Source organism: Mobula hypostoma, chromosome 2, assembly GCF_963921235.1.
Source record: "Mobula hypostoma chromosome 2, sMobHyp1.1, whole genome shotgun sequence".
NCBI classification, from domain to species: domain Eukaryota; kingdom Metazoa; phylum Chordata; class Chondrichthyes; order Myliobatiformes; family Myliobatidae; genus Mobula; species Mobula hypostoma.
The window spans coordinates 116,209,124-116,236,067 of record NC_086098.1 but is presented as its reverse complement, the minus strand read 5'-3'; the positions used below and the strand labels follow the sequence as shown (position 1 = coordinate 116,236,067).

The 26,944-nt window shown below is 44.0% G+C and overlaps 1 protein-coding gene across 1 annotated transcript in view; it reads left to right on the top strand.

The window, feature by feature from the left end:
• LOC134357419 (dynein axonemal heavy chain 6-like) overlaps window positions 1-26,944 on the top strand; it is a 495,424-nt gene that overhangs the window by 301,976 nt on the left and 166,504 nt on the right. Inside the window, exons 48-54 of the mRNA XM_063068992.1 lie at window positions 107-274; window positions 14,260-14,430; window positions 17,498-17,665; window positions 19,855-19,944; window positions 20,351-20,548; window positions 21,827-21,988; window positions 25,558-25,740. Of these exons, the coding sequence (XP_062925062.1) occupies window positions 107-274; window positions 14,260-14,430; window positions 17,498-17,665; window positions 19,855-19,944; window positions 20,351-20,548; window positions 21,827-21,988; window positions 25,558-25,740 (1,140 nt within the window). The remainder of the gene's footprint in view (window positions 1-106; window positions 275-14,259; window positions 14,431-17,497; window positions 17,666-19,854; window positions 19,945-20,350; window positions 20,549-21,826; window positions 21,989-25,557; window positions 25,741-26,944) is intronic.

The following is a 26,944-nucleotide window of genomic DNA, read 5'->3' as shown; positions in this document are numbered from 1 at the left end:
CTCTATACTATCCCATCAAACTGTTCCAAAGCATCCCAGTGACAGGTTTAGAATCCACATGGTCAGTTTATGAATTTTGGTACTCTTGGAATTCTTGTTTCCTCAGGTTAAAGTTGGCTGTTATCTGGAGAGCCATAACTTCATGCCAGTCGTCCAGAACTGCAGGAAGCAGTTGGTATCTGCTGCGATTAGCATGTATTACAAAATGTCTTGGTACATGCTACCCACACCAGTCAATCCCCATTACACATTCAACATGAGAGATTTGGTGAAGGTAAGGTCTCCTACACTGCCAGTCCATCACATTTTGCCTAAATCAGACTCCAATTTGGCATTTATTTATGCTTCTTCTGTATGTGTGAGTATCCATGTATGCCAGTGTGTATATTTGCAAGTAAGCATGATTGTAACAGTTCTATATATATGTCCTACTCTATGCTGCTGACATGAAACTTGGTGGAGAAAAACACCATGAAGAGTGTGCAGAAAAATACAAGTAGGTTCAGCAGGTGGAAATAAGATTGAATATTGCAATGTTTATTTTCATTCAAGGGGTGCGGGCTTCGTAGATTGAGTCTACATTTATTGTCCATTCCAAGTTGCCCTTGAGAATGTAGCCGTGGACTGTCTTCTTGAACTGCTGCAGCCCTTAAGATACTTTATACTTTATTGTCGCCAAACAGTTGACACTAGAGCATACAATCATCACAGCGATATTTGATTCTGCTCTTCGTGCTCCCTGGAGTACAAATCAATAGTAAATATTAAAATGTTAAGTTATAAATCATAAATAGAAAATAGAAAAGAGAAAGTAAGGTAGCGCAAAAAAAAAACGAGAGGCAGGTCCAGATATTTGGAGGGTATGGCCCAGATCCAGGTCAGGATCCGTTCAGCAGTAGGTATCCCCACAATGCTGATAAGCAGGGAGTTCCAGGACCTTAACCCAGTGATGGTGAAGGAACCGTGATCTCAGGATAGTACGGTTCCACCTGTGCAGTTCCACAAGCTTTGGCTGTCCTTCGAGCTGGTAGAGATGGTGGCTGTGGCAGGTGTCTTAGCAAGCTGCTGTAGTTCATCCTGTAATGGTACAGATTACTGCCACGATGCATCGGTGGTGGAGCGAGTGGATAGTTTGGGATGGGTTCTTCTCAGGTGGGCTGCTATGTCCTGTATGGTGTCAAGTCACTTGAGTGTTGGTGAAGCTGCATTCGTCCTGGCAAATGGCGAGTGTTTCACTGCACTCCTGACTCGAGCTTTCTATATGGTGGGCAGGCTTTGGGGAGTTAAAAGGTGAGTTACTCGCTTCAAGATTTTACTGGATTCCTACCCTCTGACTTGCTCTTGTAGACCTGTGTGAGAGTCACAATTTCAGTGATCTGGGTTCAGTTTCTACTTCCGTTGCTGTGTGGAGGTTGCATGTTCTCCCTGCATGTATTTCCCAGAGTGTTCTAGTTTCCTCCCACATCCCAAGATTTCAAAGACTGGCAAGTTAATTGGTTATTGTGAATTACCTCTCATGTGAATGGTAGGAAAATAAAGGTGGTGTAAGAGAGAATGGTGAGAGGATATGGTGAATCTCTGGATTCACTGACCTGGCTGGTAGCTGGATGTTTGAAAGTAGGTGAGTAAATTGGGTATAGGGAAATGGCTCACAAGAGGATTTGAGGCCATCACAGAGTCACACAGCATTGAAATAGGTCCTTTGACCCAACTGATCCATGCTGAACAAAATGCCCCATCTAAGCTGGTTCTATCTGCCAGCATTTAGCCTATAACCACCTACATCTTTCCAATCCACATACCTGTGCAAATGTCTTTTGCTTCAGATATTTGCTCTACACAGACACCATGCTATATGGGGAAAAAAGTTGCCCCTAAAAGTCCTATAAAATCATTCCCTTCTTACCGTAAATCTATACCCTCTAATTCTCCATAATTTCCACCATCTCCAATATCCCACCACCAAGCACAATTCTCCCAACCTCCCCACCCCTGCCCACTTTCTGTTTTCTACAAGGATCACTCCTTACGTGACTCCCTTCTTCATTCATCCCTCCCCACTGATCTCCTTCCTGGGTCTTACCCTTGCAAGTGGAACAAGTGCCACACCTGCCCCTACACCTCCTCCTCACTATCATTCAGGGGCCCAAACGGTCTTGCCAGGTGAGGTGATACTTCACCTGTGAGTTTCTTGTGGTCATCTACAGTATCCGATGCTCCTGTAGCAGAGTGAGCAAATTTGAACAGAAATGTGGCCTCACCTAACCTCCGAATTCTTGTACTGAATACTCTGATTGATGAAGACCAGCATGCTAAAAACCTTCTTCACCATCCCATCTACCCACTTACTTTCATTGAACTGTGTATTTGTACTCCAAGGTTCTTCTATTCTATAACACACCCCAGGGTCCTGCCACTTGCTGTGAAAGTCCTACATGGATTTGACTTTCCAAAATGCAACAGCTTGCACATAAGAGTTAAACTTCATTTACTATTCCTTGGCCCACTTACTCAGATTCAGATTAAGATTTATTTATCACATGTACATCAAAACATACAGTGAAATGCACCCACTAACACACTCAGGTCTCCAACCTCCAGTCTCTGGCACAGACTTACAGATTTGTAAACATCAGGTCTCCAACCTCCAGTCTCTGGCACAAACTCACCCTCTATCTCTGGACACACCAATTTTGGTCATCAACCTTTCAGTCTTTCTACCTCCTGACTTGCTGAGCACTGGACTTTGACCTTTGGCTTTGCCCTCTGAACTTTGCTGACGTCAGAGTATCGACATCAGGACTTGCTGATCACTAGTCTGACCTTCGGGCCTCGACCTCAGGACTTGCTTGTCACAGATTTGACTTTAAGGTCCCGACCAACCCAAACTCCAGAATTGTTGACTTTCTACCACTAAGCACCTGGGCCACAAATTCTGGACTTGCATGGACCTCTACTCCTGATAGCCTGAAGGAGTGGGTGGTGTAACCATCCCTTGTGACTACTGCCCATACGGATCTCCGAATCGCTCAGCTGATCAAGGTCCCAAAATTTTTGATAAAAACCTTTTCTTTGTCCACTGTACCATCTATTTTAACATCATCGTCAAACTTACTATTCATGCCTTCTATATTCTTATCCAAATCATTGATTCAGATGATACAGCACTGACCACTGGCATACCACTAGTTACAGGCCTCGAGTCCAAGAAACAACCTTCCATCATCAACTCTGCTTTCTACCATCAAGCCAATTGTGTATCCAATTTAGCCAGCTCTCTCTGGATTCCATGTGATCTACCTTCCAAAGCAGCATACCATGTGGAACCTTATCCAAAGCCCTGCCAAAGTCCATATAAACCACAACTACCACACTTCCCTCATCAACTTTCCTGGTCACATCATCAAAAATCCTTATCAAGTTTATAAGCATGATCTCCCATGTACAAAGCCATGCTGACTACCCCAATCAACTCTTGTCTTTCCAGATTATCTCTCAGAATCTTCTCTAGTAACTTGCCTACCATAGATAAGACCATAAGACACAGGAACAGAATTAGACCATTTGACCCATCGAATATGCTCTGCCATTCCATCATGGCTGATTTATTATTTCTCTCAATCTCCTTTCTCTTGCCTCCTCCCTGTAACCTTTGGTGCCCTGAATAATCAAAAACCTATCAATCTCCATTTAAAATATAGTCAATAACTTGGACTCCGCAGCTGTCTGTGACAAAAATTCCACAGATTTACCACCGTCTGGCTAAAGAATTTCTCTGCATGCTGTACGTCCACACTACGCCAGATAATTTTGAAAACGAAGCTTTTTCTCTTCGTTTTGCCCTCCCATCCCCACTGAGCCGGCGTTTTCAACCCCCGAAAACGGAGATTTTCGAAGACACTCTCCAGAGTGAATAAATCTGAAAACGCTTAATATCCGGCGTAGTGTGTACGGGATAACCGGAGAGAGTTAAAAACGTTATCATGACAACACAACAACAATGCTTTTTTCTGCTTCTGCCTGGTACTGCGCAAGCTGTTATAACGTGCAGTCGGCGTGAACGGCGTGAGAGTTAAATTGTAAAGTGAGCTTTTTTGACTATTTAAAAACGCTGTCATGACGTGCCGGAACAGATGTTTTTGTTTTAACAACGAAGTGAAGAAGTGAATAAGTATACTCACTTCGCCCCGTTTTCTGTCCTTGCTTGTATGAAGGTGGTTTACCTATTTATGTAAGTACTTCTCTGACAATAAACATACATCAAAGTTGCTGGTGAACGCAGCAGGCCAAGCAGCATCTATAGGAAGAGGCGCAGTCGACGTTTCAGGCCGAGACCCTTCGTCAGGACATCTCTGACAATAGATGTGTAACAGCCTAATGTAACATTGTATGGAAATACAAGATAACGCTGATGCAGACTTTTTTTTTAAGAGTTGGTCAGTTTTTCAGTGTTCGTTGTCAGCTGGGTCATACTGTCCGTGAACTCCTTGTCGGTTGCCTCCATACGCTCCAGTATTGTTTTTTAAGTTTTAAGTCCTCCTGCGCGACAGCCAAGAGCAATTCCTTTAAAATTTTTCTACTCTGTAACTGGACAAACATGCACTAAGTATACCGTTTCCGAGATTCGTCCAAATATCCGCCTAATGTGGACGGAGATATTTTGAAAAACGCTTAGTGTGGCCGCCTGTGGTTTTTACTCGAAACCGGCGTTTTCAAAATTATCCGGCGTAGTGAGGACGTAGGCAAATGGACGTCCCTCTATTCTGAGGCTATGCCCTCTGGTGCTAGACTCACCCACAGTAGGAAAAATATGCTCTGTCTGGGCCTTTCAATATTCGATAGATTTCGATGAGATCCTCCCCTCACATTTTTCTGAACTCCACCGAATACAGGACCAGAGGCCATCAAACACTCCTCGTACATTAACCCTTTCCTTCCTGGAATCATTCTCGTCAATCTCCTCTGGACCGTCTCAAATGCCAGCACAGCTTTCTTTAGATAAGGGGCTTAAAACTGCTCATAATACTCCCAAGTGCAGTCTGATCAATACCTTATAAAACCTCAACATAACACCCTTGCTCTTATATTCTAGTCCTCTCGAAATGAATGCTAACAAATTCATTTGCCTTCCTTACCTCTGACTGAACCTGTAAGTTGATATATTGGGAATTCTACACAAAGACTCCCAAATCCTTGAATGTTGAATCTTTGTGGGTGGAATTAAGAAACTGCAAGATTTAAAAAACCATTATGGGAGTCATCAGTAGGCCTCCAAATAGTGGCCAAGATGTGGAGTTGAGATTCCAAAGAGAGCTGGAAAGGATATGTAATAAGGGTAATGTCACAATTGTCATGGGGGACTTCAATATGCAAGGGGACTGGGAAAATCAGGTTGGTATCGGATCACAAGAGAGGGAATTTGTTGAATGCCTACGAGATGGCTTTTTAGAGCAGCTTGTACTTGAGCCTACTAGGGGAAAGGCTAGATTAGGTGGTGTGTAATAACCAAGATCTTATTAGGGAGCTTAATATAAAGGGACCCTTAGGAAACAGTGATCAAAATATGATTGAATTCATTCTGCAATTTGAGAGGGAGAAGCATAACTCACATGTATTAATATCATAATGGAATGAAGGTACCTACAGAGGCATGAGAGAGGAGCTTGCCCAGGTGGATTGGAGCAGGATACAGGCAGGGATGATGGCAGAGCAGAGGTGGCTGAAGTTCTGGGAATAGTTCACAAGCATAGGATAGATCTGTCCCACAGAAGAAGTTCACACAAAATAATCTGCAGATGCTGGGGTCAAAGCAGCACTCACAACAAGCTGGTGGAACTCAGCAGGTTGGGCAGCATCCATGGAAAAGATCAGTCGACGTTTCGGGGCGGAACCCTTCGTCAGGACTGTAGAGGGAAGGGGCAGAGGCCCTATAAAGAAGGTGGGGGGAGGGTGGGAAGGAGAAGGCTGGTAGGTTCCAGGTGAAAAACCAGTAAGGGGAAAGATAAAGGGGTGGGGGAGGGGAAGCAAGGAGGGGTTAGGCAGGAAAGGTGAAGAAGGAATAGGGGAAAACACAATGGGTAGTAGAAGGAGGCGGAACCATGAGGGAGGTGATAGGCAGCTGGGGGAGGGGGCAGAGTGACATAGGGATAGAGGAAGGGAGGGGGAGGGAATTACCAGAAGTTGGGGAATTCTATGTTCATACCAAGGGGCTGGAGACTACCTAGACGGTATATGAGGTGTTGCTCCTCCAGCCTGAGTTTAGCCTCATCGTGGCAGTAGAGGAGGCCATGTATGGACATATCTGAATGGGAGTGGGAAGCAGAGTTGAAGTGGGTGGCTACTGGGAGATCCTGTCTGTTGTGATGGATGGAACGGAGGTGCTCGACAAAGTGGTCCCCCAATCTGTGTCAGGTTTCACCAATGTAGAGGAGGCTGCACTGGGAGCACCAGATGCAATAGATGACCCCAGCAGGCTCAGAAGTGAAGTATTGCCTCACTTGGAAGGACTGTTTGGGGCCCTGAATGGTGGCAAGAGAGGAGGTGTAGGGACAGATGTAGCACTTGCGCTTACAGGGATAATTGCCAGGTGGGAGATCCGTGGGAAGGGCTTGTGGACCAGGGAGTCGCGGAGGGACCGATCCCTGCGGAAAGTGGAGTGGGGTGGAGAGGGAAAGATGTGCTTAGTGGTGGGGTCCTGTTGAAGGTGGCGGAAGTTGCGGAGGATAATGTGCTGCACAGAAGTTGTTGTTCTCAAGTGGCAGGAATAGGTAACCGTGACTGACAAGGAAATCAAAGGACTACATAAAAGCCAAGGAAAGGGCATATAATGTAGCAAATGTGAGTGGGAAGTTGGATAACTGGATGTTTTTTAAAATCCAACCAAAGGCAACTAAAAAGTCATAAGAAGGGAAAAGATGAAATATGAGAGCAAACTCACCAATAATATAAAGCAGGATACTAAAGGTTTTTTCAGTTATATAAAGAATGAAAGGGAGGTGGGGTTTGATATTGGACCACTGGAAAATGATGCTGGTGAGGTAATAATGGAGGACAAAGAAATTGCAGATGAACTTAACGGGTACTTTGATTCAGTATTCACTGTGGAAAATACTAGCAGTGTGCTAGAGGTCCATGAGTGTCAGGGAGCAGGAGTGACTGTTATTGCTATTACAAAGGAAAAAGTGCTAGGCAAACTGAAAGATCTTAAGGTGGACAAGTCACCTGAACTAGGTGGACTACATCTCAGAGTTCTGAGAGAGGTTGCTGAAGAGATAATGGATGCATTAGTCATGATCTTTCAAGAATCACTTGATTTTGGCATGGTTCCAGAGGACTGCAAAATTGCAAGTGTCACTCCACTCTATAAGGAGGGAGGAAGGCAAAAAAGAGGAAATTATAGGCCAGTTATCCGAACCTTAGTGTTTGGTAAAGTGCTGGAGTCCATTATTAAGGATGAAGTTTCGGTGATAAAATAAGTCAAAGTCAGCATGGTTTCTGTCAAGGGAAATCTTGCCTGACAAATCTGTTACAGTTCTTCGATGAAGTAACAAGCAGGGTGGACAAAGGAGAGGCAGTGGATCTTCAGAAGGCATTTGATAAGGTGCCACACATGAAGCTGCTTACAAGATAAAATCCTATGGTGTTACAGGAAGAATACTGGTATGGATAGAGGAATGACTGACAGGCAGGAGTCAGCGAGGGGGAATAAAAGGGACCTTTCCTGGCTGACTGCCATTGACTAGTGGTGTTCATCAGGGGTCAGTATTGAGACAGCTACTTTTCACATTGTTTGTCAATGATTTAGGTAGTGGAATTGATGGCTTTGTGGCAAAGTTTACGGATGATGCAAAGATAGGTGGAGGGATAGGTACAGCTGAGGAAGCAATGCAATTGCAGCAGGGCTTAAACAAGTTAAAAGAATGGGCAAAAAAGTAGCAGATGGAGTAGTCTTGGGAAATGTATGATAATGCATTTTTGTAAAAGGGACAATAGAGCAGACTATTATCTAAATGGGGAGAAAATTCAAACATCAGAGGTGCAAAGGGACTTAGGAGTCTTCATGCAAGATTCCCAGAAGGTTTACATGTTGAGTCTGTGGTAAAGAAGGCAAATGCAATGTTGCCGGTCATTTCAAGAGGAGTAGAACATAAAAACAAGAATATAATGCTAAGGGTTTATATAGACAGTAGTCGGGCTGCACTTGGATTATTGTCAACAGTTTTGGTCCCATATCCCAGAAAGGATATGTTGTTATTGGAGACAGTCTAGAGGAGGTTCCCAAGGATGATTCAGGGGATGAAGGAGTTAACATATGAGGAGCATTTGCTAGTTTTGTGCCTGTACTCACTGGAATTTAGAAGAATGTGGGCTGATCTCATTGAAGCCTAGTGAATGTTGAAAGGACCAGATAAGGTGGATGTGTAGAGGATGTTTCCTCTGCTGGGAGTATCCAGAACTAGAAGGCACAATCTCAAAATTGAGGGGCGACCTTTTAGAATAGAGGTGAGGAAGAATATTTTAGCCAGAGAGTAGTGAATCTGTGGAATGCTCTGCCACAGACTGTGGTGGAGACCAAGTCTGTGGGTATATTTAAAGCGCAAGTTGATAGTTTTCTGATTGGTCAGGGCATCAAAGGATACGGTGAGAAGTCAGGTGCATGGGGTTAAATGGGATCTGGGATCAGCCATTTCAAATGGCAGAGCAGACTCGATGGGCTGAATGCCTATTTCTGCTCCTATGTCTTATGGTCTACGTCCCTTTGCACCTTCATTTTTTGAATTTTTCCCCATTCAGAAAATAATCTATGTCTTTATTACTTTCTGTCAAAGAGCATGACTATACACTTCCCTGCACTATATTCCATCTGTCATTTCTTTTCCTTTTCTCCCAATCTGTCGGTCTTTCTGAAGACCCTCTGCTTCCTCAACACTACCTGGCTCTTCCCTATCTTTGTATCATCTGCAAATAAAGCCATAAAGCCACCAAGCCATAAATTCTGTCATCCAAATCATTGATATACAACGTGAAAAGAAGCTGTCCCAACACCGATGCCTACAGCACACCACTAGTCACCAGCAGTCAACCAGAATAGGCTCCCTTTATTCCCACTCTTCACCTCCTCCCAGTTAGCCAATTTTCTATTCATGCCTGTACCTTTCCTGTAATACTTGGGCTGTTATGTTGTTTAGCAGCCTCATGTGCGCCAATTGTTAAAGTCCTTCTGAGAATCCAAGTAACAACATCCACTGACTCTCTTTTGTTTACCCTGCCTGTTACATCCTCAAAGAACCCCAGGAGATGTTAGACTTACTGGTCTGTCACTTGCAGGCATTTTATTTGACATCCTTCTTAAATAAAGGCATAATATGCACTACCCTATGGGCTCTGAAAACTTCTTGCAGAAGTGTCTTAATAACGTTGAGTGCAAGCTTGTTTCTGCGACACCACTCAATGAGCTGATTTATCTCACTCCCATATGCCAACCAACTGGTGGAAATGCTCAAGGACATTTTCAGTCTCTCACTGCAACAGCTGGAGGTTTCTGTCTACTTTAAACAGGAGGCAATCATACCAGTGCCCAAGAAGATCAGGGTGAGCTGCCTCAACAACGATCGTCCAGTGGCACACATATCTACTGCAGTGAAGCACTTGCAGAGGTTGGTCATGGCCAGAACCAACTCCTGTCTCAGCAAGGACCTGGACCTGCTACAATTTGCCTATCACCACGATAGGTCTATAGCGGATGCAATCTCACTGGTTCTCCACTTGGTCTTGGATCACCTGGACAATAGTACTACTTGCATTAGGCTATAGTTATTGACTACAGCTCAGTGTTCAACACAGTTGTACCCTCAGTTCTAATCAAAAAACTCCAAAATTTGGACTTCTGTACCTCCCTCTGCAACTGGATCCTTGACTTGCTTACTGGGAGACCACAGTCTGTGCGGATTGGAAATACATCTCTTCCTCGGTGACAATCAACACTGGCACACCTCAAGAACGCATGCTTAGCCCACTGCTCTACTCTCCCTACATCCACAAAAATGTGTGACGAGGCACAGTTCAACCACCTTCTATAATTTTTTCCGATGACACAACGATTATTGGTAGAATTTCAGATAGTGACAAAGAGGCATACAGGAGCAAGATAGGTCAGCTGGTTCAGTGGTGTCACAGAAACAACCACCAGGAACTCAAGAAATGCAGTTATGATCTACACAAAGTCATCAAGGCAGCAAAATGACAATACAGGGACAAGATCCAGACACAACTCTCCACCAACAACACAGCTTATGGCAAGGTCTGCATGCCATCACAGACTTCAAAGCTAAACACAGTGGTGCTGCCAACATCCTTGCCTCTCTCCTTGATGAGTAAATTTTTTTCACACTTGATTCAATATTGCCAGCGCTGAGCCGCTGAGGAGAGCTGCCAATGCAACCTGCACCTTGGTCTTCTCTGAGGCTGACGTATGCAGGCGTTTCCAACGAGTGGACAGCTGGAAGGCTGCAGGACCAGACAGCACCCCAGGGTGGGTACTCAGAGTGTGCGCAGCACAACTGGTTGGTGTGTTTGCAGACATTTTTAATCTCTCCCTCTTCCTGTGTAGAATGCCCACCTGCTTCAAAACATCCACCATTGTCCCTGTACCTAAAAAGACCAAGGTAACATATCTGAACGACTGGCATCCTGTTGCACTCACCTCGATAATAAGCAAATGCTTTGAGAGTCTGGTCAAGATTACATCTGCAGCATGCTGCCACCCAAACTGGAACCCTTACAATTTGCCTGCCGACACAACCAATCAATGGGTGACGCAATAGCCACAGCTCTACACCATCCTTACACACTTGGAGACGAGGGATGTTTATGTGAGAATGCTGTTCTTGGACTACAGTTCAGCATTCAACACCATAATTCCCTCCAGGCTCGTCAAGAAGCTCAGAGACCTTGGCCTTCACCCTGCCTTGTGCAGCTGAATCCTGGACTTCCAGTCAGATCGCTGGGAGGTGGTAAGAGTAGGCTCCCTCACCTCTGTCCCTCTGACCCTCAACACAAGAGCTCCTTCCCAGGGCTGTGTACTAAGCCCCCTTCTTTATTCTCTGTACAGCCATGACTGTGTCACCACTCACAGCTCCAACCTGCTAATTAAATTTGCAGATGATACTACATTGATTGACCTAATCTCAAATAATAATAAGGCAGCCTACAGAGAAGTCATCACCCTTACATAGTGGTATCAAGAAAACAACCTCTCCCTCAATGTCAAAATGGAACTGGTTGTGGACTACAGGAGGAACAGAGACAGGATTACCCCCATTGACATCAATAGATCTGGGTTTGAGAGGATGAACAGCTTTAAATTCCTCAGTATACACATCACCGAGGACCTCACTTGGTCTATACATACTGCCTGTGTGGTGAAAAAAACACAGCAGCGCCTCTTTCAACTCAGACGGTTGAAGAAGTTCAGTATGAGTCCCCAAGTCCTAATGACTTTCTACAGGGCTCAATTGAGAGCATTTTAACTGGCTGCATCACTGCCTGGTATGGGAACTGTACTTCCCTCAATCGCAGGACTCTGCAAAGAGTGGTGCAGTCAGCCCAGCACATCTGTGGATGTGAACTTCTCACTATTCTGGACGTTTACAGAGAGAGGTGCGTAAAAAGGGCCCAAAGGATCATTGGGGACCCAAGTCACCTCAACCACACACTGTTCCAGCTGCTACTATCTGGGAAACGGTACCATGGCATGAAAACCAGGACCAACAGGCTCCAGGACAGCTTCTTCCACCAGGCCATCAGACTGATTAATTCACACTGACACAATTGTATTTCTAAGTTATATTAACTGTTCCATTGTATATCTTACTATACATGCTATTTATTACAAATTACTATAATTTGTACATTGCACATTCAGACGGAGATGTAATGTAAGGATTTTTACTCCTCATGTATGTGAAGATGTAAGAAATAAAGTCAATTCAATACTCAACATTATTAAGACCTAAGAATTGATTGTGGACTTCAGGATGGTAAGACAAGGGAACACACACCAGTACTCATCGAGTTATCAGAAATGGGAAGTATGAGCAGCTTCAAGTTCCTGGGTTCAACATCGTTGAGGATCTATCCTGAGCCCACCATATTGATGCAATTACAAAGAAGGCTTGAGAGTGGCTACATTCATTTGGAATTTGAGAAGAATTGGTGCATCACCAAAGACACTTGCAAAAAGTTGTAAACTCAGCCAGCTCCATCATGAGCACTAGCCTCCCCAGCATCAAGGACACCTTCAAAACGAGATGCCTCAAAAATGCGGCAGCCATGATAATATTAATTGTTTGGGCAGGCTTGAAGTGCTAGCTGACCCATCTCTGTTCCTATTTTCTTGTATTCTTCTTTAGAGTGAAGGATGAGGTTGATAGGATTGCCATATGCTCAAAAGGCCAAATTGCCTCCATCTGTGTGAGAATATGAGAAATCCCAGTCCTTGGATATTGTTGTAGAAGTTCCTTAGTGCAGAACCTGCTCCAACCATCTTCAGCTGCTACATCAATCACCTTCATTCACAAGTGAGGCTGTCTGCTCATGATTGTAGAATATTTAGTTCCCTTCCCAGCTCCTCTACAAATGAAGCAATTGATGTCTGATTTGGGCAATATTCAGGAATAGGTGGAAAGGTGTCAGGTAGAATTTGTCCTGCAGATCAGATCTAAACACCTGTCCTTGACATACAATGGCATATTCATCACCAAGTGGGATATGGACCAAATTGGAACTCGGTCATTAGACAGCTTGGTCAGCACAAATAAGTTGGGCCAAAGGGCCACCTTCTGTGCTGTATAGCTCTACGACCTTGTGAACCACCACTATAAATATTGACCAAAAACTCAGCTGGGCTAGTCACTTAAATACTGTGGCTACAACATATCAAGCAGTAGTAAATTAAGGCAACTGGTCTTGTTGTGTTGTCTAGAAGATGTTTCGCCACTCACCCAAGAAGCTTCTTCAGTTCTGATCCATAATGGGTAGTTTTCTGGTTTATAAACTCTGTGAGTTGTTTAAATGTATAGCAATCACATGAGGGTTGTCCTCTTCCTGTGTATGTGTATAAATATATATATAGGCATCCGTTAGTCTCAGGAGACCATGGATTTGCGCCTTGGACGGTTTCCAGGGCACAGGCCTGGGCAAGGTTGTATGGAAGACTGGCAGTTGCCCATGCTGCAAGTCCCTCCTCTCCATGCCACCAATGTTGTCCAAGGAAAGGGCACTAGGGCCGATACAGCTTGGCACTGGTGTCATCGCAGAGCAATGTGTGGTTAAGTGCCTTGCTCAAGGACACAACACGCTGCCTCAGCTGAGGCTCGAACTAGTGATCTTCAGATCACTAGACCAATGCCTTAACCACTTGGCCACGTGCCAACACTGTGTATATAGAACAACAAGTACTGCTGTAGTTCATAAGGGAGACTAGCCCTCAACTTCGCAAGGGATGAACATAAATACTGACTTTCTCAGTGACACCCAAATAGCAGAACGTGGATACATTTAAAAAAAAGATGTGAGGTTACTTAGTTTTTGATACAGTGAGGGATCCAGATCTGTGGTTCATGAGATACAAATACAACAAGTAATAAGAAGGCTGACCTTTTGTTGGTCTTTACTGCACAAAGATTCCTGGGGAAACATAAGTCTTGTTATGACAGCACAGGGTTTTTCTGAGACTTCATTTGGATTTCTGGCATGTTCCTTGGACTCAGTGCAGTGTCAATTCAACATGTTAATTCCAAGAATGAAGTGGTTGTTCCCTAAAGAATCAAAGACTAGTGGAAAAGTGGAATTGAGGAAAGTGTGAGCACTGAGAGATTGATGGGGTATCTGTTCTCCCTGGAGATTGAACACTTATCACAGTTCTGCAAACATGCTCTGTGGATGTCCATAGATGGTAGTGTAAGGGGTAAGATCAAACATCAAATATTATAAATGCAAAATACGGGGACTGAGCAAGGAAATGAATGAGGCAGTGGAGCAGCTTGGTCTCACTGAATGATGGGCACATACCCAACTCCTGCTTTTCTTCCTTGTATTTGTGTATACATGCATGATGTATGTGTGTATATATGTATCTGTGTGTGCAGGATGGTGTTTGTGTCCATGTGTGTGTGGATATGTGTATGCATCTGTGTGTGTCATATGGGCCTTTCATTTACATGTGACGTCTGTGAAGAGCAGTTGCTGATCTCTCTGCAGGTGATCGATGGCCTACTCCGAGCTGACGAAACAGACATTGTCTCCAAAAACAAGGCAGTGGTTCTCTTTGCACACGAGGTGACCAGAGTTTTCCATGATCGGCTCAGTAATACAAAGGATAGGCAGATGTTTTATACCTTCCTCTCGGATGATCTCCACAACTACTTCAAGGTGAGCAGGAAAACAAAAGGCTACATTCAGATTGAGCAGGGAGGGAACAGGTGCAAATATTAAACTCAGGAGAGCTGGGAGAGAATAGTTCAAACAGATTGGGGCCAAGATTGCTCTGTTGATAATCTGATGAGCCATCTGGTTGATAGGTTATTGCGGGTTATTAATTAAAGTAATATAAAAGCTGCGAAAAACCAGGCTGTAGGACATACCGAGGTCAGCCCATGCTAATAGAGAGAAAAATTCTGAGCCAATTGTCACAGATGAATGACCTGCAGGAGAACTGACCATGCAAGACACTGGTATCTGGAACTGGAATCGGAATTAGTTTATTACTGTTATATGTTCCAAGGTACAATAAAAAGCTTGTCTTGCAAACTGTTTATGCAGATTAATTCATTACACAGTGCATTGAGGCAGTACAAGGTAAAACAATAACGGAATACAGTATAAAGTGTAACTGCTACAGACAAAGTGTAGTGCTGACAGAAAATAACGTGGAAAGTCATAACTACATAGATTGTGAGATCAAGAGTCTAGGCACTATCTATTATACAAGTCTTATAATAGCCTTATAATCAATAGTCTTATAACATGGTAGAAGCTGAACTTGAATCAATTGATGTATGCATTCAAGATTTTGTGTCTTCTGCCCAATGAGAGAGGGGAGAAGAGAGAATGTTTGGGGCGGGTAGGAACTTTGATTATGCTGGCTGTTTTTTAACTGAGGTAGCAAGGTTTATAGACAGAGTCCATGGAGGGCAGATTAGTTTCTGCAATGTGCTGAGCTGTGTTAATCTCAGGCAGAACAGTGGCCATACCAAGCCATAATGCACCTGGATAACAATGTCACAGCAGTGCTCAGACAGGACAGAAGGGAGATCTCATCTTGCAAGGCTTTATAGGTAGAAATGAGGAATAAGGAAAGTATGACCATGTTAATAGGATTATATCATAGACCACCCAACAATCCGCAGGATTTAGACGACAACTTTGTAGAGGTATCACAGACTGTTGCAAAAAACAAACTTATGATAGTAGATGATTTTAACTCTCCACATATTGAGTGGGACTCCCATACTGTAAAAGGGCTGGATGGGAAAGAATTTGTCAAATGTTTCCTTAATCAGTACACAGAAGTGCCAACTAGAGAGAGTGCGATACTAGATCCTATTAGGGAATAAGACAGGGCAGGTGACAGATGTTTTGTGTAGGGGAACACTTTGCATCTAGTGATCATAATGTCCTGATATTCTAAATAGAGAAAGGATATTTTGATGGCATCAGAAAGGATCTAGCAAGTGTGGATTGGAATAGGCTGTTTTCTGGCAAAGGTATACTTGGTAAGTGGGAGGCCTTCAAAAGTGAAATTTTGAGAGTACCGAGTTTGTATGTTCCTGTCGGCAAGGGAAAAGGCAAGGGAACTTGGTTTTTGAGGGATATTCAGACCCTGGTTAAGAAAAAGGAGATGCACAGCAGATACAGGCGGGGAGGAGCAAATGAGATATTTGAGTATAAGAAATGTAAGAGGACATGTAAGGAAATTAGGACCACTTAATTATGGCATGAGGTGGCTTTAGCAGACAAGGTGAAGGAGAACCCTAAGGGCTTCTACAGATATATCAAGAGCAAAAGGATAGCAAGGGACAAAATTCATTCTCTGGAAGATCAGAGTGGATAGCTATGCTTGGAAGCTGAAAAAGATGGGGGAGATCTTAAATGAATTTTCTACATCTGTATTTACTCAGGAGACAGACACAGAGTCTATAGAAGTGAGGAAAAGCAGTAGTGAGGTCATGAACCTTATACAGATTACAGAGGAGGAGGTGTTCGCTGTCTTGAGGCAAATTATGGTGGATAAATCCCCAGGGACAGACAAGGTGTTCCTTCAGACCCCAAGGGAGGTTAGCGCAGAAACTGCAGGGGCCTTAACAGAGATATTTAAACCATCTTTAGCCAACGGTGAAGTGCCAAAGGATCGCTAATGTTGTTCTGTTGTTTAAGGAAGGCTCTAAGAATAAGTCAGGATATTATAGGCTGGTGAGCCTGATGTCAATAGAGTCGTAAGACCATTGAGTCAAAGTACACAACAGCACAGAAATAAGTCCTGAAATGAAACAGTTCACCTTTCATCCTTAACCCATAACCTCTAATTCTAGTGTCACCCAACCTCATTATGAAAAGCCTGCTTGCATTTATCCTATCTATCTATTCATCTCATAATTTTGTATATATCTTATCAAATCTCCCCTCAATATTGTATGTTCTAGGGCATAAAGCCCTAAAGAATTCAATCTTTCTCTATAACTCAGGTCCTCAAGTCCTGGCAACATCCTTGTAAATTTTCTCTGCACTCTTTCAATCTTGTAAAAATCTTTCCTGTAGGTAGATAGACGGGACTTACCATGTTGTCTATCCCTAATCAGTCTGTCTATCCAAATACTTATAATCGGGTCCTTTAATATGCCTTCCAATAACCTTCCCATTACTGATGAAAAGTTCAAGGGGAATATGAGGGGGGACTTCTTCACTCAGAGGGTGGTAAGAGTGTAAGATGAACTGTCAGTGCAAGTGGTGGATGTAGATTCGATTTCAACATTTAAGAGCAAGTTGGACAGTACATAGATGGGAGGGGTATGGAGGGCTATGATCTGGATGCAGGTCAATGAGACTAGGCAGATTAAAGATTCGGCATGGACTAGATGGGCCAAAGGGCCCATTTCTGTGCTGTAGTGTTCTATGACTATAAAGTGTTACAGATTACAGAGAAAGCGCAGGCAGGCAACAATGTGCAAGAGCTACGATGAGGTAAACTTTGAGGTCTTGAGTTCATGAAAACAAAATGTCCATTCAAGAGTCTTATGACAGCAGCAGAGAGGTGGTGCATGAATATTCGGATGGGCTGCACCTTCCAGGGTTGCGGACACTCTCAATGCCCTGGTACCTTCTCATTCCAGCAAGTCATTCCTGCTCAAGGTCCACCAGATGCTGGCTATAACTAGGTTCTGATTGACACAGTGTCAGTGTGGGTGGACTGCCTTACCTTGCCCTGTCTTCACTCTTATAGAGCAAATTGAGTCCAGCCGACCTGATTGACAGCTGCTTCTTGTTTGGTGACTTCCTGGATCTGCAAGCGTCTAGTGACAGCAGAGTTTACCAACAGATCACAGACTGGGCCAGACTGGAATCGGTCTTGGAGCAGTACCACCTGAGGCAGAGCCTAGGGAACATGAAGGTAAGATTGGAGAATGTCAGCACCCTCCCAGTCAGCATGGCTGGATGGTATGCCAAAGGTCCCCCATCCCAACCTGGGCCATGTAAAAGTGTAGATCCTGTTCCACATAACCCCTGTACTGAACATTGTAGATCCCATTGCACACACTATAAGTGCTGGATCTTATACAATGTGCATCCTCTACAGTGCAGCACCTGTAGTGTGTAGATCCCGTACTATGTAGTAAATCCACTGTGTGGGTCCTGTACTGTGCAGTACCTCTACAGTGTGGATCCTGCAGTGTGTAGACTGCATATTGTGCAGCAACTGTACTGAGAATATCCTGTTTGGCAAAACACCTATACTGTAATGCATACAGTAGCTCCTGTTTTACACAGCCTGTATATGTGTAGTTTCAGAAGCATGCTATACCAGTATTGCTTGGTTCCTTTGCTGTGTCGTTCCTCTTCCATGAAGTACGTGGATTTTCATTTTCCTGTTCTGTGCTGCACCAACACGGTACTTTATGTAGTAACACACACAAGATGGTGGAGGAACTCGGCAGGCCAGGCAGCATCAATGGAGAGGACTTACTGATGAAGGGTCTCAGCCTGAAACGGTTTATTCTTCTCCAGTGATGCTGAATGACCAGCTGAGTTCCTCCTGCATTTTATGTGTGTTACGCTGGAGTTGCAGTGCCTGCAGAGTATCTTGTGTTTATAGTATACTTTCTGTACTGAGCAGCACCAGTGCTGTGTATTTTGTGTACTGCACAGCACTTGTGCTATGTACTTACAGTATCATGCAGCATGTGTACTGGTTCTTCTCATAGCACTTAATATGTGTTCTCTGTAGAGTTCATACAGAATAGTACATGTACTGTATTGCATTCCTGTACCACTTAGCACCTGAACTGTGTACTTCCTGTATTGCTCAGTGCTTATACTGTGTACTGTACACTATATTTCCGGTCCAGCCCATCACCTTTATTATATAGTTTCTATATCGCTCAATATCATACTGATCACACAGCAGCTATAGTTTGTAGTTCATGTTCTGTGTAATACTTGTATCATTTATTCCCTGTTATGTACAACATCTGTACCGTGCAGTAGCTAACTACATTAGTGATGTTTGGTATAACCCCTGCATTGTTCAAAGTTCAAAGTACATTTATTATCTAAGTATGAAGCTATATACAACCTAGAGATTCGTCTTCTTACAGGCAGCCACAAGACAAAAAATCTAGTAGAACCCACTAGAAAAGAAGACCGTCAAACACTCAATGTGCAGGGGAAAAATAAACAAATTGTGCAAACGTTAAAAGTAAGCAAGTAACATTCAGAACTGAAGTTCATGAAAATAAGTCCACAGCCATGAAACCAGTCATCACTACAGCCAATCCAGAAGCTTGTTAATTGCAGGTCACAGCCTCAGTTCAGAGCAGAGACGAGTAAATCTCGCGGAGCAGTGAGCTAAATGCCAGCCCATCCCTCACACCTGGCCCCAACACCCTGGCCCAGTGCTTAAATTGACCACACCTTGCTCTCAGACCCAGACCTCGCTGACTTGATAAGCTCTCAGGCCCAGGCCCCGCTGCCTCGACTGAGCCTGTACCCGACCGTTCCGATCTGGCTCAGTGCTTAAATCGACCAAACAGTGGGTTATTCCTTAATCTTGGGCCTGGGCTCTGCTGCCTCGCTTCGGTATTGCTGCTTCAAATCGTCTCCAAGCCCATTCCAGCAATGGCCAAACATTGGCTCAATCTCTACTCTAGGGCCCAGGCCTGGGCCTGGGCCCCACCACCTCAATTCGGCCCACACCCACTACGCAGTAACGATCCTGCATCTTTGAGACTTCAGTTCACACTGCAAAAATAGAAAGTCATACAGGCAGTTCAAAAGCTCAACTCCAAAAGGGAAGTTTGCAGCGATTGTTTCTGAGAAAAAATGTCATTAAGAAAGTAGTTAATAGGTTTGTTTGCTGCCAGCACGTCATCCATTACAGTGCTTCACCAGCGCCATCCTAAACCGGAATAGAAGTCGAGTAAGTTCTATTTCGTGCAGTACCTGCCCTGCATAGTTTCCATTCTGCACGGTACCTATACTATTTGTATCCTGTTCTGTGATCACTTGTGCTCTGTACTGTATAGTTCTTGTGTTGCACAGACAACAGTTCCATTGGCTCTAATAATGTGTGTTTTCCACCAGGTCACTCCGCCTGTGTTCTTCAAGGAGGCAGTGGAGCACATTGTCAGAGCTGTTCGGGTCTTCACCCAGCCCAGCGGCAACCTCATGATGGTAGCATCTCCCTCCCCCGTCACTGTTCACCCTTCATTCCTTGTTTCCTCCTCTCACTCTGTCTCTCCCTTTCTTGCATTGTCTTTCTCCCTCTCTTACATTATCTCTCCTCACACTCTTCCCCCTTCGTACTGTGTCTCTCTCTCTGTCATACCTTCTCTCTCTCTCTCCCTCACCCACTCTTACATCTCTCTCCCCATCTCTCACAGAGTCTACCCCATACACACTCTCACCCACACATTGTCTCCTCCACTCACATCGTGCCTTCCTCCCTGTCTCACACACTCTCTACCTCTCTTTATCCCCACTCGTACTCGTCGCATACTGTGTTTTTCCAAACATGAAAGCCTTGCTCAATGAGTTCTGACAAGGGATTTCTGTCTTGTTGGTGGTTTTCATGGAACAGGTTGGCTTGGACAACACTGGCAAGATAACCAACTCCTCTCTGGCCTGTTATATAGCAGACTGTGAGCTCTTCAGACTCTCCATCGGACATAATTATAACCACAGTGACTTCAGAGAGGACCTGAAGAGAGTCTTCAAGCAGACCGGTGTCCATGGAGTCAACACTGTCCTCTTGCTGACAGATTTTGACCTCCTCAAGGTAAGAAAAGCAGAAAAAGATGTGTTACCCATCAGAGCCCTTCAGTCTGAGGATTAAACTTAATGTGGGCAGAGAAGAAAGTTATCTAAGGCAACAATTAGATCTTAATCAACTGGGCCAATTGGATGAGGAATGTCAGACGGATTCAGGTAAATGCTCTGTGTTGCATTTTGGGAAGGCAAATCAGGGCAGGGCTTGCACAGTAACTGGCAGGGCCCTGGAAACTGTCGTAGAACAGAGAGCACTAGTGGTGCAGGTACATCGTTCCCTGAAAGTTGTGGCACAGGGTGAGGCAATGCTGTGAAAGGGGCATTTGGCATGCTTACCCTTATTGGTCAGAATATTGAGTTGGGACGTCTTGTACAAGATGTTGGTAATGCCACATTTGGACCACTGTGTACAGTTCTGATTATTGTGAAGGATGTCATGAAACTGGAGATGCTGCCAAAACAATTTGTGAGATTTTACCGTCTGGAGGGTTTAGCTATAAGGAGAGGTTGGATAAGGCAATGGCTTTTTCTCTGATGTGTAGGAGGCTGAGAGGTGATGTTATAGAGGGAAATAAAATCATGAGAGGCATAGACAAGGTCAGTAGTTGCAATCTTTCCTCCAGGTTAGAGTAGTTTAAAATTAGAGGGCAGGGAAAGATTTAAAGGGGATCTAAGGGGAAATCTTTTCATACAGAGGGTGGTGAGTATATGGAACAATCTGCCAGAGAAAATGGTACAGGCAGGTAAAATACAACATTTACAATACAGCTGGAGAGTTACATGGAAAGGAAAGGTTTAGAGGAATATAGGCCAAATGCAAGCAAATTGGAGTGTTTTAGATGGGCAGTGGTCAGCATGGGTGAGGTACATTAAAGAGCCTGTTTCTGTGCTGTATAGTTCTATGACCTGGGCTTAGACAGGTGGATGTGACTCCAAGCTGGGAATGCTATCCCAACTGGTTTAGAGCTAGATTCATACAGGGAATGGTATCCCAACTCATGATCCAAGAGATGCTCCAACTGGAATCGGTGATCTAAATGAACTTTGACCCAGGATTTCCATGTGGTGTCTAATCTGCCCTATCTGGTCTTGAGGCCATATTTCTAATGCTTTGAGCTTGAAGTATTTCAGACATCACATATCCAACAGTGTACCCATGTCTTGTATTAGGAGTGCAGTGAATTGTGGAGGCTTCCACAGCAAACCCTCTTACTTAGTGGCTCAGAGCGATGAAGGAGCTGTGGTGGAACCTAGAGCCCTGGTGATCAGGTGTATTCTTTGTGTGCAGGATTCATTCCTGGAGGACCTGAACTGCTTGGTGAACTTGGGGCAGGTGCCGGGTCTCTTTGAAAGTCAGGAGTTGGACAATGTCATCATGGAGCTGAAGAAATATGTGTATGAAGGCAACATCTCTGACAACAAGGAAGCTCTGTACCATTTCTTCCTGCAGGTGGGCCCTTAATTAATAGGCATCCGTTAGTCTCGTGAGACCATGGATTTGTGCCTTGGAAGGTTGTATGGAAGAGCGGCAGTTGCCCATGATGCAAGTCTCCCCTCTCCATGCCACCGATGTTGTCCAAGGGAAGGGCATTAGGACCCATACAGCTTGGCACCAGTGTCGTCACAGAGCAATGTGTGGTTAAGTGCCTTGCTCAAGGACACACACGCTGCCTCAGCCAAGGCTCGAACTTGCGACCTTCAGATCATTAGACGAACGCCTTAACCACTTGGCCATGCGCCAACACACTGTAATCAACATCTGTTTCCTACCATCAAGCTAATTGTGTATCTGATTAGCCAACTCTCCCCAGAATCCATGCAACCTGACCTTCCAGAGAATTCTTCTGGTCATTGGCCCACAGCTAAGGATATCATATACCTTTCTCAGTACTAACAGACAGGCTACACTCCACACTGTCTCTGATGCATCACTGTCTGTAGGTAGTCCAGTGATATGTCACTGCTTCCTAGGATTCCAGTGATACCTCACTACTCCTGAGTATTCCAATGATGTCTCTTCCTCTGAATACTCCACTGCTATGACACAGGGTCTTGGTATTTTAGTGATATCTCATTATATCACACTGATTCTGGACATTCCAGTGATGTTATTCAGGATCTGGGTATGCTAGTGATATCTTACTGGCTCTGGTTCTAGATATTTCATGGCTATGGCACTGGCCCAGGGCATTCCAGTAATACGACTGACTCTGTATATTCTGGTGGAATGATCGTGGCTCAGGGTATTTAGACCATAAGACAAAGGAGCAGAAGTAGGCCATTCGGCCCATCGAGTCTGCTCCGCCATTTTATCATGAGCTGATCCATTTTATCCTATTTAGTCCCACTGCCCTGCCTTCTCACCATAACCTTTGATGCCCTGGCTACTCAGATACCTATCAATCTCTGCCTTAAATACACCCAATGACTTGGCCTCCACTGCTGCCCGTGGCAACAAATTCCATAGATTCACCACCCTCTGACTAAAAAAATTTTTTCGCATTTCTGTTCTGAAAGGGTGCCCTTCAATCCTGAAGTCATGCCCTCTCGTACTAGACTCCCCCATCATGGGAAACAACTTTGCCACATCCACTCTATCCATGCCTTTTAACATTCAAAATGTTTCTATGAGGTCTCCCCTCATTCTTCTAAACTCCAAGGAATACAGTCCAAGAGCGGACAAACGTTCCTCATATGTCAACCCTCTCATTCCCGGAATCATTCCAGTGAATCTTCTCTGTACCCTCTCCAATGTCAGCACATCCTTTCTTAAATAAGGAGACCAAAACTGCCCACAGTACTCCAAGTGAGGTCTCACCAGCGCCTTATAGAGCCTCAACATCACATCCCTGCTCCTATACTCTATTCCTCTAGAAATGAATGCCAACATTGCATTCGCCTTCTTCACTACCAACTCAACCTGGAGGTTAACTTTAAGGGAATCCTGTACGAGGACTCCCAAGTCCCGTTGCATCTCAGAACTTTGAATTCTTTCCCCATTTAAATAATAGTCTGCCCGTTTATTTTTTCTGCCAAAGTGCATAACCATACACTTTCCAACATTATACTTCATTTGCCACTTCTCTGCCCATTCTTCCAATCTATCCAAGTCTCTCTGCAGACCCTCCGTTTCCTCAGCACTACCGGCCCCTCCACCTATCTTCGTATCGTCAGCAAACTTAACCACAAAGCCATCTATTCCATAATCCAAATCGTTGATGTACAATGTAAAAAGAAGCGGCCCCAACACTGATCCCTGTGGAACACCACTGGTAACCGGCAGCCAACCAGAATAGGATTCCTTTATTCCCACTCTCTGTTTCCTGCCAATCAGCCAACGCTCTATCCACGTATGTAACTTTCCTGTAATTCCATGGGCTCTTACCTTGTTTAGCAGCCTCATGTGTGGCACCTTGTTATAGGCTTTCTGAAAATCCAAATATACAACATCCACTGCATCTCCCTTGTCTAGCCTACTGGTAATTTCCTCAAAAAATTGTAATAGGTTTGTCAGGCAGGATTTTCCTTTAAGGAATTCATGCTGAGTTCTGCCTATCTTGTCATATGCCTCCAGGTACTCTGTAACCTCATCCTTGACAATCGATTCCAACAACTTCCCAACCACCGACGTCAAGCTAACAGATCTATAATTTCCTTTTTGCTTCCTTGCCCCCTTCTTAAATAGCGGAGTGACATTTGCAATCTCCCAGTCCTCCGGAGCCATGCCAGAATCTATCGACTTTTGAAAGATCATCGCTAATGCCTCCGCAATCTCCACAGCTACTTCCTTCAGAACACGAGGGTGCATTCCATCTGGTCCGGGAGATTTATCGACCTTTAGCCTATTCAGCTTCCTGAGTAATTTCTCTGTCGTAATTGTGACTGCGCACACTTCTCTTCCCTGCCACCCTTGAGTGTCCGGTATACTGCTGATGTCTTCCTCAGTGAAGACTGATGCAAAATACTTGTTCAGTTCCTCTGCCATCTCCTCATCTCCCATTACAATTTCTCCAGTATCATTTTCTATCGGTCCTATATCTACTCTCACCTGTCTTTTACTCTTTATATACTTGAAAAAGCTTTTAGTATCCTCTTTGATATTATTTGCTAGTTTCCTTTCATAGTTAATCTTTTCTCTCTTAATGACCTTCTTGGTTTCCTTTTGTAAGGTTTTAAAGACTTCCCAATCCTCTGTCTTCCCACTAATTTTTGCTTTCTTGTATGCCCTCTCCTTAGCTTTAACTTTGGCTTTGACTTCTCTTGTCAACCACGGTTGCATCCTTTTTCCACTCGAAAATTTCTTCTTTTTTGGAATATACCTGTCTTGCACATTCCTCATTTCTCGCATAAACTCCAGCCACTGCTGCTCTGCCGCCTTTCCCGCCAGTGCCTCTTTCCAGTCAACTTTGGCCAGTTCCTCTCTCATGCCGCTGTAGTTTCCTTTACTCCACTGAAATACCGACACATCAGATTTTGGCTTCTCTTTTTCTAATTTCACAGTGAACTCAATCATGTTATGATCACTGCCTCCTAAGGGTTCTTCAATCTCTCCAATCACCTCCGGTTCATTACACAATACCCAATCCAGTACAGCGATCCCCTAGTGGGCTCAACAACAAGCTGTTCTAAAAAGCCATCTCGCAGACATTCTACAAATTCTCTCTCTTGAGATCCAGTGCCGACCTGATTTTTCCAATCTACTCGCATGTTAAAATCCCCCACAATTATCATAACACTGCCCTTCTGACAAGCCTTTTCTATTTCCAGTTGTAATTTGTAGTCCACATCCCTGCAGCTGTTTGGAGGCCTGTATATAACTGCCATCAGGGTCCTTTTACCTCTGTGATTTCTTAGCTCAACCCATAAAGATTCTGCACCTTCCGATCCTATGTCACCTCTTTCTAATGATTTAATATCATTTCTTACCAATAAAGCCACGCCTCCCCCTCTGCCTACCTTCCTATCCTTCCGATACACCGAGTATCCTTCAGTGACACTGTTTATTTATTTCTTTCCCAGCGTGTACACGACAGGTTGCACATTGCACTGGCTCTAAGCACAACTGGCCCGATGTTTCGCCAGCGCTGTCGGATGTATCCTTCCCTTGTCAGCTGCTCCACCATTGACTGGTATGACCTGTGGCCAAAGGAGGCTCAGCTCAAGGTGGCCAATGCGTACTTCGCACATGCAGAGTTTGTGGAGGTATGAGGTTAGCCTGTCAGTGTGAATCAGTGCTGTATATTCATACAGCAGTTCAAGTGAAACTTCCATGCCGCAGCAACAAACAATTGCTGGAGGAACTCAGCAGGTTGTGCAGCATCTGAGGGGGAAAGGAATTATTGATGTTTCAGGTTTTTGACAGGGTTTGACCAGAAATATCAACAGTTCTTTTTTCACCCCACAGGTGCTGCTTGATCCAATGAGTTCATCCAGTAAATTTTTTGTTGCTCCAGATTTGAGCATCTACATCCTTTGTGTCTCCTTTCTTGCTGTGAACTTTTCTTTTGGAGTGAAGTTTTGGAAGTCCTGGGATTAGAACATTTTCTGGGTATACAAATATAAGATTCAATAAAGGAAATCATTTGGTGATCTTTAAAAAATAGTGGACAAATAAAGAAGAAAGCTTAATCTAGACGAACATGTCACAAACATTTACTTTCATTTGTATCACATCCTTAAAACATCCCCAAGGCCCTTCACAGGAGTGCCATTAAACAGAAAAGGCACTGAGCCACCAAAGGCAATAGGTAACCAAAATCTCAGTAATACAGAGAGGTTTTAAGAGTGGAAGTCACAAGAAGAAATAGCACAAGGCACCACCTCCAGTGGGACAGCGATTAAGTTCAGGAAGACAATTAGAGAGTGTAGAAATCTTAAAGATCAAGGACTAAAAAATGTTACAGAAATGGAGACAGAAGGGCTGGAGATCACAGAAATGGTGTTGTGAGATTAACTGATGAAGGAGGTGTGAGTTAGGACACTGCTAGCAGAGTTTTGGGTGGTAATGGAATTAGAGTGAAGGAGGGTTGTTGCTTGATATTAGCAAGGAAAAGACTAAAGCAAAACCACTGCACAGTATCAAAGATTAACCTACAAGTTGTTAAAAACTTCTCACTTGGCAAAAATTTCTCCAGCTAAGGTAAATTCTCCTATTGTGTATTATATTTCCACTTCCATTTATGTCCTTTTATTACAGACATACAGACAATTCCCTAACAAAGTGAAGATTCACCTTATGAATCACTACTATCACCACTGATACATGAAGAGAGATTGAGACCATTAGGATTATATACACTGAAATTTAGAAAAGCGAGACAGGATTTCATCAGAAGCTACAACATGCTGACAGGATTAAACAGGTTTAGATGCTGGAAGGAAGTTCCTGATGATAGGGAAATCTTGG